The following is an 18,572-nucleotide window of genomic DNA, read 5'->3' as shown; positions in this document are numbered from 1 at the left end:
ATTGACCAGGAGATGTGACCAATTGGAAGTTTCTGCTACAAACTTTGGACCAATTGGACGTTTTTGCTACAAACGTTGGACAAATTGGAAGTTTCTGCTACAAACTTAGGACCAATGGGAGAGCAGGCACTGCTGGCAGACTCAGAGTTAGGTTGTGAGCTGGAGCCAGCTATGATTCTGCTGAACCTTCCGTTTTTGCTTTCCTCAGTGTCAATTAATAAATGTCTCTCTCTCTTTCTCTCTCTCTCCTTCACTCACTCTCTCCCAGATTCCTTGGGGGGGGGGGGGGGATTATCAGCTGTAACTTTCTCAGACTTTTTTTCTAAACTACTCTCTCTCTCTCTCTCTCTCCCCCACCCCCCTCCTCCGCCACTTAAAAATGTGGAGAGAAACACTAATGTAATCAGTGACCAGAGAGAACGAGAGAGAGAGAGGAGGGGGGGAAGAGAGGGTTTAAGGATTAACTTTGCTTGCAAGAAGTTAATGGCTCCATCGGACCTGGCCAACTGATACATGCATTGACCAGGAGTTAAGAAACTTGACCTTCCAACCAAGCTGGCTTAAGGGGGGCGGGGGGGAACAAGTCCACATTTGGGCCATTTTCATGTCATTTGCACATGGGGCGGTGGAAGATGGGAAGGTGGCCGGTGGAAGCGATTATATTTGTTATAACCCTGCATCACTTGTCAAGTGTCAAAGCGGGTAAGTGACTTTTGTAGAATGCAGCTTCTGAGCCCCAGTATCCGCTCAGCCTGAATGTTACAGCACTGATCTTGAGGAAGACATTAATCCTGTGGCTGGGAGGAAGGAGCTCTGGAAATTTTTGCGGATTATCGAGGATGAAACCCGGACTGAGATCTCTCGCCCCGTTGTTTTAAATTGGGTTAACTTTTAAGGAGTCTCTGCTTTGCTAAGAGTATGTGTGTGCCAATTCTACCCAAACCTCTTGTTTACACTTGGCGTTCTGCATCTATTGATTGTCAAGTCCATTTGTCCTGTTTTGGATTTTACCTTGTTTTGGAGTCAGTTTATTTATGATGAAGCTGCCTCACTTTGATTGTTGCAATTATGATGTGATAGCACTGGATTAGCGTGTAACCTGGACTGTGTATCAATTTATCAGAATGGCATTAAAACTGCTTTGATAAGGGGGGGGGGTCCCCGGCATTGAACTTACATGAGCAACATAATAATAATCTTTATTAGTGTCATCATTTGTCAAACTCTGTTAATTATTTTAACAATTCTGCATCCCAGTTGCATGTGAATTGGACAGTGACATTTGAGACAGTGTGTTGTATTGTAAACCCTTGGACTAAAGTCTCTGTAGTTATTCATTCTTAAAAGGGCAATTTGTTCTTAAAGCGGAACGACGTGCTTGGCATAAAATAAACCCCTGGTTACGCCACGACTAGGGTAGCAATTTGCTAACATTGTGCCTGAATGGTTTTCTGTTTTGAAGGGTCCAACTCTGGTTTGGATTGCAACGCTTGAGTCCCATGCTGAGGCTGATAGTCAATTGTGGTGGACCCCACCCACTGGCATTATTCCTAACTGAAGCTGGGAAAGTGGGAAGTACTGCATGTACAGTTTGTACAGCGCACTGAGTTTGGCACCGTGTCAGTTGTCCCTCTGGGCATTACTCATTTCGCGGGATTTCCCATTCGAGTGCATGTTGTCTCGTTCAGGTGGCACGCCAAGCCGGGCAGCAGATGTTGCCACCTCCGACATTCATCTCAAGTGATGGGGTTGGGGAACGGGATTAGAATTGGAGCATTCCCCTGCGGCTCAATGTCCGATTGAATGTTGGAACAGGCTCGAGGGGCTGAATGGCCTCAAAAATCAAAGTGCAACCAGGTTGAGACGAGCGGGATACTACCCCCCCCCCCCCGCCCCCTCCCCACCCCCTAAGTCTGCAAGCTATGAGCTGTACGGTTCTACTGCTTAAACTAAATGCTTTTGTGTTGTATATCACACGTATGTAATCCATCAATGTTCCAGTCCACCACTACAAGTTTAACAGATATCCCCAGTTTAAGAATAATAAGATTTTGTGGAATGTTTGTTCATTTACATGGTCTGTTTCAGTACAGGCTTGCCCTGGCGGCTAACTTAGCTGCCTGGAGTTCGGAGATCGAACAAACTGCTACATGTAGCATGTCTGACATTGAAGAGTGTCTTTTTAAAAAAAAAATCCACTTCCTGGCTGCAGTTTCCCCATTGAGGTCCGGACAAGGGTTACACAGAAAGCACCTCCCACACAGTTTCCATTGGAATGTGGTGAGGTCACCATGTTCATCATGTCCATTGTACAGTACCTACTGATTTCCAGCTAGCCCTGCCAGTGTCGTGCAACTGTCTGCATTGTAAGGGAGTCAATTTACTAGTACAGGCTCGATGGGCTGAATGACCTCGCCCTGTTCCTATGAAGGCCGTACCTCCGTGAGGATTAAACCTTTCCGGGCAGATGGTACCGTTCCCGAGGATCCGTTCAAGCTCATAATAATAATCTTTATTAGTCTCACAAGTAGGCATACATTAACACTGCAATGAAGTTACTGTGAAAAGCCCCTAGTCGCCACATTCCGGCGCCTGTTCGGGTACACAGAGGGAGAATTCAGAAAGTAAAATTCACCTAACAAGCACGTCTTTTAGGACTTGTGAGAGGAAACCGGAGCACCCGGAGGAAACCCACGTAGACACGGGGAGGATGTGCAGACTCCGCACAGACAGTGGCCCAAGCCAGGAATCGAACCTGGGACCCTGGAGCTGTGAAGCAACAGTGCTAACCACAAGGCTCATTTTGGGGTGACTGCATTGATATGACATGATAAAGTATTCCAAAATGTTTCACAGAAAGATTATCAAATAGGGTTGCCAACTGTAATTAACCATAGCCCTGGAGGTTTTATCACATGACTTGCACTACACTCCAACCATTAGTCGGACAACGCATCGTCCCCGTCACATGCTTCCTTCCAACACCAATCAGAAAGCAGAAACACTCCTTACCCAATTGGATCATGTTTCACTGTCAGCCAATCAGCATCCCCACCCCCATTTTTAATGTTTTTATATCTGGTAAAGCGAAATGTTCAAAGAAAATGATCAAATACATTTTTTTTATGCACCGATGATTTTTCTTTAGGGTTGTACACACACAGCAGAGATCCGTCTTCAATTCCTGCAGACTCCAGACTGATCCTGGAGGCTTGGCAGTCCCATAAAACTCAATACCGGGTCAGTTTGGGAGCTATTAGGGAAGGCAGCCAAATTGATCAGAAGAGGTAGGAAATTGGGAGTTAAAGGAGAGTTTTGAAGGAGGCGAGGGAGGTGGGATGATTTGGGGAGGACCTTGCAAGGTCCATTTCGTCATGGCGTGACTTATCATCAATGTTTTGGTTGTTACAATTGACCAAATATTAACTTTCAATCAAAGCCAGAATAAAACCTGGTTTTGAGATGACCTGGGCCGGCGCACCCACCACCCTGCACCCAGCTTTCAGCCGTGGATTGTGTATAACATATATGTGATATGAATCAGAAGGTCCAGAGCCCCGAGTGCAAAATCTAGGCTTCTACTCCAAGGGTACTAATTCGTTCCCGGGCCAAAATTTATTCCCAATCGCTAATTGTCCTTGAGGAGGTCGTGGTTCTTGAACCGCTGCATTCCATGAGATGTAGCGACAGGATTTTGACCCAGCCACCGTGAAGGATCGGCCAAGATATTTCCAAGTCAGGACGGAGCGTGGCTTGGAGGGGAACCTCCAGGTGGTGTGGTTCCCATGTGTCTGCTGCCCTTGTCCTCCTAGGTGGTAGAGGTGACTGGTTTGGAAGGTGCTGGGTTACTGCAGTGCATCTTGTAGATGGGCCACACGGCTGTCACTGTGTGTCGGTGGTGGAGGGAGTGAGAGTCTGTGGATGGGGTCCCAATCAAGCGGGCCTGCTTTGTTCTGGATGGTGTCAAGCCCCTTTGAGTGTTATTGGAGCTGCACTCATCCAGGCAAGTGGAGAGTATTCCATCTCACTCCTGACTTGTGCCTTGTAGATGGTGGACATGCTTTGCGGGGGGGGGGGGGGGGGGGGGGGGGGTCAGGAGGGGAGTTACCCGCCGCAGGATTCCCAGCCTCTGACCTGCTCTTGTAGCCACAGTGTGTGCTGTGACTGTGTGAGGTGCAGCATGGGCAGGTCTGTCTTCTACCCACCTCTCTATGTAAACATGGGCAGCATTGCAGGGGCCAATTGCTCCCTCTGAACAAGATGACACCCCATCCGGGTGTTGGGGAATTCCCATGGAGTTGGAAGTAGTGCGTTGTGGAATCCCGATTGGGAAAATGTGCCAGGTTCACAGTACAGCTATAGGCAAAGCCCTTGACCGTATTGGAGGCCAGCATGGGCAAGGTTGGTGTTCATTCCTGTCTTATCGTTAAGCAGTGTACAACTATTGACACTTTGTACATTAACTGCTCTGCAAGGTGAAGGAATGCGGAAATCCTTCCCGGTGCCCTGGCCAATATTCATCCTGCAATCGCCATCCAATTAAAAAGCAGATCTTCCGCTCGTTTCCAGATTGCTGTTGTGGGGTCTTGCGAACCGGCTGCTGCGTCTCCTGCGTTACAACAGCGACTACACTGATTCATTGGCTGTTATGTGCTTTGCGGGGTCCTGTGGTCGCGAAAGGTGCAATAGAATTATAAGCTTTCTTCTATCTTTTGAATAAAGTGCAGAGTGCCCCCCCCCCCCCCCCCCGGCACAAAAAAACGAAGGGTCGGAAAAGCGTGACGCCCGTCTTAAAAACTTTAATCCTTTACCAGGGAATGCTATTGCTGGACAGCGTCATACTGCTTGAACTAGCATGGCAGCACAATGGCTCAGACACTTAACACAGGCCAGCAGGTCTTAATGACAAATCTCTCTGGTGTTTACACGTCCGCACATGTCAGGTTAGGTCTGCTAAATGAGGCTCCTGCCTTTCAGAGCTTGCCCTCATCGCCAATCATGTATTATTTATTACAGCCACTCGACCAGACAATGAAACCAGCTCACATTGTTCTGTGCCCGGCACAGCAGGGTGGGTGAGGGAGAAAGTCGTAACTGTGGAGTGAACAAAACCACGAGGGGATGAAGGCAACATATTCAGTTGCTGAGGAAGACACATGCTGACTGAGGAAGCAGTTGGTATCTTGGGGGGCTGTGGTTGGGGTAAAATGCGGAGTTGGGGGCCACCCACACTGGGCCACATGGGAATCATCTGCGTTTGTCAGAGTTGATCGGCTACCCTGATTGGTTCTGTTATCAGTGAAGCAATAATTTGAGAAGTTGGCCGTAATGCAAGTGAAATGTCTGACTTCTCCGTGTTGGCGGAGCAGTGGAGCCCCTGCCCTCGGACGTCCTCGAACTCCCCATAAGACAGAGGAGCAGAATTAGGCCACTCGGCCCATCAAGTCTGTTCCGCCATTCAATCGTGGCTGATATTTTCTCATCCCCATTCTCCTGCCTTCTCCCATAACCCCTGATCCCCTTATTAACCAAGAACCTATCTCTCTCTGTCTTAAAGACACTCAGTGACTTGGCCTCCACGGTCTTCTGCGGCAAAGAGTTCCACAGATTCACCACCCTCTGGCTGAAGAAGTTCCTCCTCATCCTTGTTGTCAGGCAATTAATAATGCAGCATAAGAGGTTAATGCCAAATGAACTCAGTTAAAATGAACGGGCTCCCTGTCTCCAATTCTGGAAGATACCTCGGAATTTCATTTGAAATTGCCTTTGCCTGGACTGTTCCTCTCTCCCCTCCTGCTTGTGCTGATTCATTCTGGGGCTTGGTGCCACTAGCTGTCCGGTTCCTCTGCCAAATGGCCATTCCTTGTGTGAAAGTGCGTGGGTAGTGAGTTTGTTGGACTGGAAGAAATCTGTTCTCCTGTCTCTGCTATTTCACCCCTCCCCTGCTGTTGCCCCAGAAACAAACTCTCTTCCTTGTCCTGGCACACAGCTCACGTACTTCTCTAGTTTCTCGACTGAATCTCTACAATCTCTCTCTTTTTGAGCTCATCGTGTCCTTGGTATCGTCATGTCGTGTGCTGCTCCTCAACGCTCCCATTCTAAAACTAAACTGATGACCACCCAACTTCCCTTTCCCTCCTGACAACCTCCTCTAGCTCTGTTCACCCTCGCCTCCTGTGTCCCCCTTCTCCCCCCAACACCCCAAACAATGCCACCTGTCCTTGTAAACAGCCGCCCCCACCGCCAACCTCTTCATCTTCACCTTAACCTCTCACTTCCACCCAAACCTGTGCCCATCTTTCCCACTCCGTATTGAATCTCTCCCAAATCTGCTCCCTGGCTTTCCACACAGCATTGAGGCAAATCACCACTGTGAGTGGCACGTTGTGCCTACTCGACCTCGTTTGGAGCCTTTGGCCGCGCCATCTTCCTCCTCCGACTCCACTTTGTTGACCGCTGTGGTTGGAGTGCTCTTGCTTGACTGAACTCTTGCTGGAGAAGCTCGTACGCAGGTTTGCCAAGAATCTATCATTGGCTTCCTCCTCTCTCTCATCTACAAGCTGCTGAAGACATGGCCTGAGCTGCTACACAGACGTTGAGAGCACCCAGCTGGACCCCTCTCTCAATCCCTTTGCTGTCTCTGGGCTGTCAGACTACCTGCGCCATACCCAGTGTCGGCTAAGTTGCAACTTGCCCCAGTTTAAACAGTGGGAAGGCCATAACCTCAGTCTTTGGTCTCTATTGCAGACTTTATACTCTTGCTATTGATTCCATTACATGTGTGTGCGCATGCATATGTGTGTGTGTACGTGTGTGCGCACGCACACGTTCTGACTTTCTTACTTCTGTCGTACAATTTTGTACAAATTTCATTGGAGGAGAGATTTTTTATTCACCTACGGGATGTGGACATCGCTGGTTAAGCCAGAATTTATTGCCCATCCCTAGTTGCCCTTCAGAAGGGGTGGTGAGCCACCTTCTTGAACCGCTGCAGCCCTTGAGATGTAGGTACTCCAGGTGTGCTGTTAGGGAGAGAGCTCCAGGATGTTGTCCCAGCAGGAGTGAAGGAACGGCGATGTATTTCCAAGGCAGGGTGGTGAGTGACTTGGAAGGGAACCTCCAGGTGGTGGGGATCCCAGGTATCTGCTGCTCTTGTCCTTCTAGGTGGTAGTGGTTGTGGGTTTGGAAGGTGCTGTCTAAGGAACCTTGGTGAGTTCCTGCAGTGCATCTTGTAGATGGTGCACATGGCTGCCACTGTTCATCGGGGGTGGAGGGAGTGAATGTTTGTGGAAGGGGGAGCAATCAAGCGGGGCTGCTTTGTCCTGGATGGTGCTGAGCTCCTTGAGTGTTGTTGGAGCTGCGCTCATCCAGGCAAGTGGGGAGTATTCCATCACACTCCTGACTTGTGCCTTATAGATGGTGGATAGGCTTTGGAGGGTCAGGAGGTGAGTTACTGCTAGCCTTTGAACTGCCCTGGTAGCCACAGTATTATTGTGACTAGTCCAGTTCAGTTTCTGATCAATGGTAACCCCAGGATGTTGATTGTGGGGGATTCAGCGATGCTAATGCCATTGAATGTCAAGGGACAATGGTTAGATCCTCTCTTGCAGGAGATGGTCATTGTTTGGCTCTTGTGTGGTGCGAATGTTACTTGCCCCTTGTCAGCCCAGGCCTGGATATTGTCCAGGTCTTGCTGCATTTGCACGTGGGCTGCTTCAGTTTCTGAGGAGTTGCGAATGGTGCTGAACATTGTGCAGTCATCCGCAAATATCCCCAATTCTGACCTTATGATGGAAGGGAGGACATTGATGAAGCAGCTGAAGATGGTTGGGTCTAGGACACTATCCTGAGGAACTCCTGCAGTGATGTCCTGGAGCTGAGATGATTGACTTCCAACCACCACAACCATCTTCCTTTGTGCCAGCTGACTCCAACCAGCGGAGTGTTTGCCCCTTGATTCCCATTTTTGATTTCCCAGTTTTGCTTGGGCTCCTTGATGCTATACTCGGTCAAATGATGCCTTGATGTCAAACAAAGTGAAGTCAGTATTTTGGAAATAGAGAAATGTTGCAGAATATCTGTGTTCTCGACTGACTTCAAGATGGTAGCCAGTAACTACTGGTGTTCTGAAGAGGTCAGTGTTGGGACCACAACTATTCACAATATACATTAATGATCTGGAAGGAGGAACTGAAGGAACTGTTGCTAAGTTTGCAAATGATACAAAGATCTGTATTGGGACAGGAAGTATTGAGGAAGCAGGGGGGCTGCAGAAGGACTTGGACAGGCTAGGAGAGTGGGCAAAGAAGTGGCAGATGGAATACAATGTGGAAAAGTGTGAGGTTTTGCACTTTGGTAGGAAGAATGGGGGCATGGGCTATTTTCTAAAAGGGAATATGCTTAGGAAATCAGAAGCAAAAAGGGACTTGGGAGTCCTTGTTCAAGATTCTCTTAAGGTTAACGTGCAGATTCAGTCGGCAGTTAGGAAGGCAAATGTAATGTTACCATTCAGGTCGAGAGGGCTAGAATACAAGACCAGGGAAGTACCGCTGAGGCTGTATAAGGCTCTGGTCAGGCCCCAATTGGAGTATTGTGAGCAGTTTTGGGCCCTGTATCGAAGGAAGGATGTGCTGGCCTTGGAAAGGGTCCAGAGGAGGTTCACAAGAATGATCCCTGGAATGAGGGAATTGTCATATGAGGAGAGCTGGTGGACTCTGGGTCTGTGCTTGTTGGAGTTGAGAAGGATGAGGGGGGATCTTATTGAAACTTATAGGATACTGCGAGGCCTGGATAGAGTGGACGTGGAGAGGATGTTTCCACTTGTAGGAAAATCTAGAACCAGAGGACACAATCTCAGACTGAAGGGACGATCCTTTAAAAAAGAGATGAGGAGGAATTTCTTCAGCCAGAGGGTGGGGAATCTGTGGAACTCTTTGCCGCAGAAGGCTGTGGAGGCCAAATCACTGAGTGTCTTTAAGACAGAAATAGATAGGTTCTTGATTAATAAGGGGATCAGGGGTTATGGGGAGAAGACAGGAGAATGGGGATGAGAAAATATCAGCCATGATTGAATGGTGGAGCAGACTCGATGGGCCGAGTGGCCTAATTCTGCTCCTACATCTTGTGGTCTTATGGACGTGAGAAAGAGTTTGATGAGATGCAAGATTTCCTTTTGAAATGTTAAGCAGTTCTAATGTTGCAACTTGACCAAACAGCACAAATTGACAACAGGAAATGCCCTCATTGACCCATTGTTTAAAATTCTTGTCTGTCCATGTGTAGTTACGTCTGAGCACAAGAGGATGCCAGAATTCTCCGGCCATTGGGATTCTCTGTTCCCGCCGGAAGCGCCCCCCCCCCCCCGCCAGCGTGGGAATGCTACAACGGGAAATCCCATCAACAAGCAGTGGGAGCAGAGCACTCGTCCGCCAGCGAACGGCTGGGGGAGTGGAGAATCCCAAACTCAAAACACACGCCTGTTATGGGATGGGGAAGTTGGGAAGAAAGAGTTCTGTGCAGTGTGGTGCAAAGTCGTAACGACCCCTGTTCTTTGTAAATAGGTAACCATTCGATTGATACTTAGGAACAGGAGTAGGCCATTCAGCCCCTCCAGCCTGTCTCCCCCGTCATTCAATGAGTTCATGGCTGATCTGTCGCCTAACTCCACACACCAGCCTTTGCCGCACATCCCTTAATCTCTTTGCTTAACAAAACTCGAATCATCTCAGGTATAAAATTAACAACTGTTCTAACTTCATCTGTTATTTGTGGGAGAGAGTTTCAAACCTCTGCCACCCTTTGAGTGAAGAAGTGCTTCGTAATGTCTCCTGAACGATCTGACCCTAATTTTTCGGCTGTGCCCCCTAGTTTTCGAATCCCCAACCAATGGAAATAGTTGACCTCTATCTCCCCTGTCTTTTCCTGGTAGCACAGAACGCGTTGAGAAAGTCCTGTACTCCAATCTGCACTGCACGACATCCTCGGTACTATCCAATCCTCCTGGTGGCCACCATGTCTCGCTCAGGGAGGGAATGCAACTTGTATCGATCATTGGAGAATTCTGTACTGTCTTTGTTTTAAATTAGCTAATCTCTGCAGGCTGTGGTTTCCTGAATGACAGTCGTTTGTAGGCATTCCAATCTCCGTTAATCCCTCGGGAGTTTCACTGACACCTTTTAATTCATCTGAATTATTCGAAATTAACTACCGCCAGGTAAATATCCGACACCAGATGGAGAGGCGCATTGCGATTCAGAGGACCTTAAATTAAACCGGTTATTACTTTTGCTCCTCCTGGGGGTTTGAGGTTTGTTTTGTGCAGGAGCCAAGTTTACATTAGGTGGGAGATGGCTTTTATTCTGTGCTGTAAATACTTTGTTGGATCAAAATATTTTCTTGTAAAATTACAGGCAAGGTCAAAAGCTTGTTCAATATTTAATTGCTGCACCTTTTTTGAAGTTTGCCTTTTTTTTTGTTTAAAGGAGAGTTCAGCTTCCCACCTTTTGATCATGAGGCACCTGTGCCTTGCTCGCTCTACACAAGTGTGACGCACGAGCGGGGGCGGGGAGGGATACTGAGGTAGCTCGATTGTCCTTTCGAGACCCTTCCCGGGTAACGTTCCTGTTGCAGCTACTCGTGACCTCCTCCCGTTCGCACAGGCGCTCTTGTGGGGCAGTGGGTTAGTGTTCTGGGTTAGTGTTCCAGCGTCTGAGCCGGAAGCTCTGGCTTCGAGTCCCACCCCTGGACCTGACGGCCGAGGAAGGTACGCTGATAACGCGGCCAAACAGGGTGGAGTAGGAACCTGTAAGTCCTTGCAGCATGCACCAATGGCAGGCGGGAGAGATTCCTGGACAGCGGTGTAATGGGCAGCACAATGGTTAGCACTGTTGTTTCAAAGCACCAGGGTCCCAGGTTGGAGTCCCGGCTTGGGTCACTGTCTGCGCGGAGTCTGCACGTTCTCCCCGTGTCTGCGTGGGTTTCCTCCGGGCGCTCCGGTTTCCTCCCACAAGTCCCGAAAGACGTGCTTGTTAGGTGAATTGGACATTCTGAATTCTCCCTCTGCGTACCCGAACAGGCGCCGGAATGTGGCGACGAGGGGATTTTCACAGTAATTTCATTGCCGTGTTAATGTAAGCCGACTTGTGACAACAATAAAGATTATTATTATTATCATTAATGGAAAGAGAAATCGGAGCTTGAAATGAAAAATGAAAATCGCTTATTGTCACAAGTCGGCTTCAAATGAAGTTACTGTCAAAAGCCCCTAGTCGCCACATTCCGGCGCCTGTTCGGGGAGGCTGGCACGGGAATTGAACCCGCGCTGCTGGCCTGTCTCTGCTTTAAAATCCAGCTATTTAGCCCACTGTGCTAAACCAGCCAATAAGATGGTGGAACCAGTTTCCACCATCACTATGGTGGCTACAACACCCGTGCAGAAGTGTATGTTGCCACAACATCTCTGGCTCCCTGGGTGATCTGTAACACCAATGCCACCCCACCTACAGCCCTGCGTGTTTCCCTCAACCTGCTACTTTCTTTTCGTTTTTATTTTTATTCGTTTTTTATATTTTAACATTTTAAAACACACAACATAGCAAAGGAAAACGACACAACCCCCCCCCCCCCAACCAGGAACCTCAACCAAACTCCTCACTTTGCCCCCCCCGCCCCTCCTGAACGCCTGATGGTAACCACCTCCTTCAAATGTAATACAAACAAACCCCATCTCTTGTGGAACCCCTCACTCGCCACCCCCCCTCTCCCCCAAAGCACATTTCACCTTTTCCAGATACAAATACTCCATTAGACCCCCCCCAGCCACATCGAGGCACAGGGTGGAGAGACTGACCTCCATCCCAACAGGACCCGCCTGCGAGCGATCAGCGAGGCGAAGTTTAAAACACCCCGCGCGGCCTCCTATTTATGGAGAGTTCCGCGGGCAGTCATTCAGTGCCAGTTACGCTCTTTTCCTTGATTCCTGCCACGGTGGTGCAGTGGATTAGCACTGCTGCCTCCCGTTCCAGGCATCCAGGTTCAATTCCGGCCTCGGGTGACTGACTGGCTGTGCGGAGTTTGCACGTTCTCCCCGTGGGTGCATGGGTTTCCTCCGGGTGCTCCCGTTTCCTCCCACAGTCCAAAGGTGTGCGGGTTTGGTAGGGTTACGGGGTTAGGGTGGGGGAACGGGCCGAGGCAGGGTGCAGACTCGATGGGCTGAATGGCCTCCTGCACTGTAGGGATAGGTTATTGGGGACCATGTTATCCCGGCTAAGGGACTGACTGAATGAGGAATCATTTCATGGATTTATTGACCGAAAATTATTGCAGAGACGTTTCTCTTGATCCAGTTGGAATTGTGAAAATTACACCTCTCCATTGCTCCCCAGTAGTGTCTGTCATGATATTCAGATAAACATCATGGTGCAAACATACATACACACTGATGGACAGATCAACGGACCAATCAATCTCCACACAACATCACAGCCAATCACAGGCAAGAGCATACACACTATAAAACGGGGAACACGTCACTTCCCGCTCATTCCAGCAGGAGACAGCTCAGGGCACAGAGCTCACAGCAAGCCACTCAGACATTCACCATGTGCTGAGTGCTTCTCCAAGATAGTGTTAGGGCTGGGTCCACAGGTTAGAGGGTAATGAACGAACCACAGTAACCAGTTTACAGATGTTGTTAGTGTTAGTAATAAAACTGAGTTGTACCATCCGCAACCGTGTTGGTTCGTCTGTGTAGCAGAGCACCCAACACGACATTGTACCAGGATTGGAACCCAGTAACTATGAGACCTACCTACACATCCTCAGGAACCCGCCATCCTGCGCCATGGACACCATCAGCCCGCCGCAGCCGCTCCAAATCGCTGGAAACCTCGGCGTCAACTGGAAGCTGTTTAAACAGCACTTCCAGTTCTTCCTGGAAGCCTCAGAAAGGGAGAATGCTTCGGACACCAGGAAAATCGCCCTCCTCCTCTCCACGGCAGGGCAACACGCCATCCACATCTACAACTCCCTGGTGTTCGCGGAAGGTGAGGACAAGACGAAGTACAAGACCGTCCTTCTCAAACTCGAGCAACACTTCAGCGTCGAGGTAAATGAGAGTTTCGAGAGGTACCTCTTCCAGCAGCGCCTGCAGAGTAAGGATGAGCCCTTTCAATCTTTCCTGACACACCTCCGTATCCTCGCGCAGTCCTGCGGCTATGAGGCCACCTCCGATTCCATGATTCGGGACCAGATTGTTTTTGGGGTCACCTCAGGCACCCTACGCCAGCAGCTCCTCAAAATTAAAAGCCTCACCCTAGCCACCGCCATCGAAGCCTGCGTCCTCCATGAAAACGCAACCAGCCGCTACTCCCAATTCCAGGCGGCCGAATCGGCGCGGCAGGGGTCCTACGCGGCCGAATTGGCACGGCAGGGGTCCTACGCGGCCGAATCGGCACGGCAGGGGTCCTACGCGGCCGAATCGGCACGGCAGGGGTCCTACGCGGCCGAATCGGCACGGCAGGGGTCCTACGCGGCCGAATCGGCACGGCAGGGGTCCTACGCGGCCGAATTGGCACGGCAGGGGTCCTACGCAGCCGAATCGGCACGGCAGGGGTCCTACGCGGCCGAATCGGCACGGCAGGGGTCCTACGCGGCCGAATTGGCACGGCAGGGGTCCTACGTGGCCGAATTGGCACGGCAGGGGTCCTACGCGGCCGAATCGGCACGGCAGGGGTCCTACGCGGCCGAATCGGCAAGGCAGGGGTCCTACGTGGCCGAATCGGCAAGGCAGGGGTCCTACGCGGCCGAATCGGCAGGACAGGGGGTCCTACGAGGCCGACCGGGTCCAGGCGATCGAGTTCCTCCCGGCCCGCGGCCCGGACGAGGGTGGCCATTTCGCGTGCTTTCCGCTGCCTCCCGCGCTTGTACGCGCCAAAAGAGATGTTGATGCAGAGGGACGTGACACGCAGGCGCGCTCTATGCAGGACCGAACTGCGCATGCGCGATGGCGCAACGGACGCCATGACGTCACGACGGGCGGCAACTGTGGATCCGCACATTTAAAGCGGCAATGTCCGGCAAAGAACCGACAATGCCTCCGCTGTGGCAAGATGGGCCACTACGCTGCCTGCTGTCGAGCAGCTCAACCTGCTAACGCTCCCCAATTCCGACAGCCTCGCAGGGACGTGCGGACCATTCAGCCTCCGTACTCCGAGTCATACCCGGACGATATACAGACCGGTGATACAGACGGCCGGGAAGCCTTCCGTGTTGCGGTCATTGACAGGAACCGGATGTCCCCAAGCAGGACCCACCAGCCGATGCCATTGAACAGCGTTAATCCGGGTGATGAATGGTGTGCCACCCTAACAGTCAACCGATCACCAATAACATTCCGCTTGGACACTGGTGCCTTCGCCAACCTAATAGCATGGTCAGCCTTCTACGCCTTGAAGGTCAGACCACCAATTCGGCCATGCCGTTGTAAGATGGTCGACTACAACGGAAACGTTATCCCGGCCATGGGATCCTGCCAGCTCGAGGTTACACACAATGCATACACAGCCACACTGTCCTTCGAAATAGTTGGATCATCGAAGGACTCCCTGCTAGGCGCACAGGCGTGCAAGGTTCTCCACCTCGTTCAGCGGGTACACGCTCTGTCTCCAGAAGGCACAGCAGATTTCCCGGATGCAGAATGTAAGGCACAGCTCAACTCGCTCCTCGCCCACAACCAGGAGGCATTCGAGGGCATGGGCACACTGCCCTATACCTACAGAATACGGCTCAAACCGGATGCCACCCCGGTCATTCATGCACCTCGCAGGGTCCCAGCACCACTCAAAGACGGCCTCAAGCAGCAGCTGCAGGATCTCCAGGACCAAGGAGTGCTTTCCCGGGTCACGGAGCCCATGCCATGGGTCAGCTCCATGGTGTGTGTTAAGAAGCCCTCTGGCGAAGTTCAGATCTGCATCGACCCGAAAGACCTGAACAACAACATCATGAGGGAACACTACCCCATACCCAAACGGGAAGAAATCACGAGCGAGATGGCCCGGGCCAAAATTATCACCAAGCTTGATGCCTCGAAGGGTTTTTGGCAGATCCAACTGGATCAGTCCAGCAGGAAGCTGTGCACCTTCAACACTTCTTTCGGCAGATACTGCTACAATAGGATGCCGTTTGGCATCATCTCGGCATCCGAGGTATTTCACAGAATCATGGAACAGATGATGGAGGGCATCGAAGGGGTGCGCATCTATGTTGACGATGTCATCATCTGGTCCACCACACCACCGGAGCACATCAGTCGTCTCCAGCGTGTCTTTGCGCGGATACGCGAACACGGCCTGCGCCTCAACCGAGCCAAGTGTTCTTTCGGCCAAACGGAGCTAAAGTTTCTGGGGGACCACATATCCTGGTCAGGAGTGCGTCCGGATGCAGACAAGGTGAGCGCCATCACAGCCATGCCGCAGCCGTCAGACAAGAAGGCAGTCCTACGCTTTCTAGGCATGGTCAACTTCCTGGGGAAGTTAATTCCCAACCTTGCCTCCCACACAACGGCTCTTCGCCACCTCGTGAAGAAGTCCACGGAGTTCCAGTGGCTGCCCGCACACCAGAAGGAATGGGAGGAGCTCAAAATTAAGCTCACCACAGCCCCGGTATTGGCGTTCTTCGACACCTCTTGTGATACGAAGATCTTGACTGATGCCAGCCAGTCCGGCATTGGTGCGGTACTCCTGCAACGGGACGACACTGCATCATGGGCCCCGGTCGCCTATGCCTCGTGGGCCATGACCCCCACAGAACAGCGCTATGCACAGATCGAGAAGGAGTGCCTGGGTCTGTTAACCGGCATAGACAAGTTCCACGACTACATGTATGGTCTCCCCCAGTTCACCGTGGAAACCGACCATCGCCCCCTGGTCAGCATCATACATAACGACCTGAACGAGATGACCCCTCGCCTCCAGCGCATCCTACTCAAGCTCCGGAGGTACGACTTCCAACTGGTCTACACCCCGGGAAAGGACCTCAACATAGCGGATGCCCTATCCAGAGCCGTGAGCACACCGCCTGACTCGGAGGGGTTCGTCTGTCAGGTCGAAGCGCAGGTGGCCTTCACAGCGGCAAATCTGGCAGCTGGTGATTCAAGTCTGGCCCATATTCGCCGGGAGACTGCGGCTGACCCCCTTCTACAACGTGTGATGTGCCACATGACGGGAGGGTGGCTCTAAGGACAGTGCCCACAATTCTCCAATATCCGGGACGACTTGGCCGTCATTGACGGTGTCCTCCTAAAGCTGGACCGGATTGTGATCCCACACAGCATGCACAAGCTGGTCCTCGACCAACTACACGAAGGCCACCTCGGGGTTGAGAAGTGCAGGCGGAGGGCCCGAGAAGCTGTGTACTGGCCGGGCATCAGCGATGACATTGCCAACATGGTGCTCAACTGCCTCACCTGCCAAAGGTTTCAGCCGGCGCAACCCCCTGAGACGCTTCAGCCCCATGAGTTGGTGACGTCCCCTGGGCGAAGGTGGGTGTGGACCTTTTTCACGCGCTTGGCAGGGACTACGTCATCATCATAGATTACTTTTCAAATTATCCAGAGGTCATACGCCTGCATGACTTGACATCGTCCTCTGTCATAAGGGCATGCAAGGAAACCTTCGCTCGCCATGGCATTCCGCTTACTGTCATGTCGGACAATGGGCCCTGTTTTGCAAGTCAAGAATGGTCGTCCTTTGCTGCTTCGTATGGCTTCACACACGTGATGTCCAGCCTTCTGCATCCCCAGCAAGGTGGAAAAGGGCGTTCATATCTCGCTACACCCAACTATGCTCCAGTACTGCAAAGGATGCAACAGCAGCGTGCTCAGCAGAAGGTGGCACATGACACTCGGGCAACTGATCTTCCTCCCCTGGCGCCTGGAGACAACGTCCGCATCCATCTACCAGAGGGTGGCTGGTCGGCAGCTGCCGAAGTTCTCCGCCGCGTGGCTCCCCGTTCGTTCCTGGTTCGCATGCCTGATGGCTCCATTCGCTGGCGCAATCGCCGGGCTTTTCGCCTACTTCCGCGCTCGCTACGTAATCATACACCGGTGCTACGCCCTCCTGTTGTTCCTGATGTCGACTTTGTGGAGTTTCCTGCCACCATGCCCATTCCTCTGTCGCCAAGCCCGTTCCTCAGCCGGTGAATCCTGACCCACCCTTGAGGCGGTCAACCCGAATTCGTCGCCCACCTACTAGGCTGGACTTATGAGCCTGTTTGAACATTGGACTCACTAAAGTGTTATGCCACAATGTTCATATGTTTCTCTTTTGTCGTTACAGGAGTTTGTTTTGATGCTTAATGTTTACACGTGTTTTGTTTATGGTTCAACCTCGTTGCTATGTTGCACCTGACACCTTCCTATGTATATAGTTTAGCCTCATGTACATATTGTAGATATTGCACATACACATTCAGCTGCACTCAGTACGCATCTATATTTATTACCACATAGGCACATATTCTTGTAAAAAAGGGGGGATGTCATGATATTCAGATAAACATCATGGTGCAAACATTCATACACACTGATGGACAGATCAACGGACCAATCAATATACACACAACATCACAGGCAAGAGCATACACACTAAAAACGGGGAACACAACACTTCCCGCTCATTCCAGCAGGAGACAGCTCAGGGCACAGAGCTCACAGCAAGCCACTCAGACATTCACCATGTGCTGGGTGCTTCTCCAAGATAGTGTATGGGCTAGGTGCACAGGTTAGAGGGTAATGAACGAACCACAGTAACCAGTTTACAGATGTTGTTAGTGTTAGTAATAAAACTGAGTTCTACCATCCGCAACCGTGTTGGTTCGTCTGTGTAGCAGAGCACCCAACACGACAGTGTCTGGACACTAACCCTCTGTGAACAATCCCTAAAAATATCAATAGCAGGACCCTGGGGTGTGATTTGCGTATCTGCCCTCTGGGTTTGGTTTGAGCAGTGACAATGTGGGGGACAGAGTGGACGTCGCTCTGCATTGATCACCGTGCCAAGAATTGAGAGAGTAAATTCTGTGCTGTCGGCCCTTCTGCGCCATTAGTGTGAAGCCTGGTACTGAGATGCCACAATGAACAGAGCTGCAGTTAGATCGATGTCTTCGGAGTGTCCTAACAAGGTTGCGGCCAATTAATTACTCCTGAACTGTGGTCAGCGTGGTTTCGTAGGTGAACGGAACAGCTAATGTGCGCACAGCACAATCTCACAATCGGTGGATTGGGTGAATAACCCTACTGCCAGTGGTCTTGGCTGGGTTGGGTACAACAGGGCCTTTGAATAGGGCTGCGGAGTGGCGAACATCCACCTGAGCAGGTAGACGTGACCTCGGGCTTAATATCTTGTCTCAAAGCTGGGACTTCCAACAGTGCGGCACTCTTGCGACGAGGCCTCATCAGGCACACTCTGGTGGATGTAAAAGATCTATTTGGCCCTATCGGAAGAAGAGCATCAAAGATCCCGACCAATATTTATCCCTCAATCTACATCACAAAATGTAGATTATGTGGTCAGTGC

At 51.0% G+C, this 18,572-nt stretch overlaps 1 protein-coding gene across 1 annotated transcript in view; it reads left to right on the top strand.

Moving 5' to 3' along the window:
- Nucleotides 1–299: 299 nt before the first annotated feature.
- LOC140403200 (uncharacterized) overlaps nucleotides 300–18,572 on the top strand; it is a 330,215-nt gene continuing 311,942 nt past the window's right edge. The window contains 1 exon segment of the mRNA XM_072490949.1: nucleotides 300–702. Within this exon segment, the coding sequence (XP_072347050.1) occupies nucleotides 618–702 (85 nt within the window). The 5' untranslated portion in view covers nucleotides 300–617.

This window comes from Scyliorhinus torazame, chromosome 27, assembly GCF_047496885.1.
Source record: "Scyliorhinus torazame isolate Kashiwa2021f chromosome 27, sScyTor2.1, whole genome shotgun sequence".
Taxonomy (NCBI): Eukaryota; Metazoa; Chordata; class Chondrichthyes; order Carcharhiniformes; family Scyliorhinidae; genus Scyliorhinus; species Scyliorhinus torazame.
The sequence above is the reverse complement of the archived record's forward strand: the minus strand, read 5'-3'. Positions and strand labels throughout refer to the sequence as shown.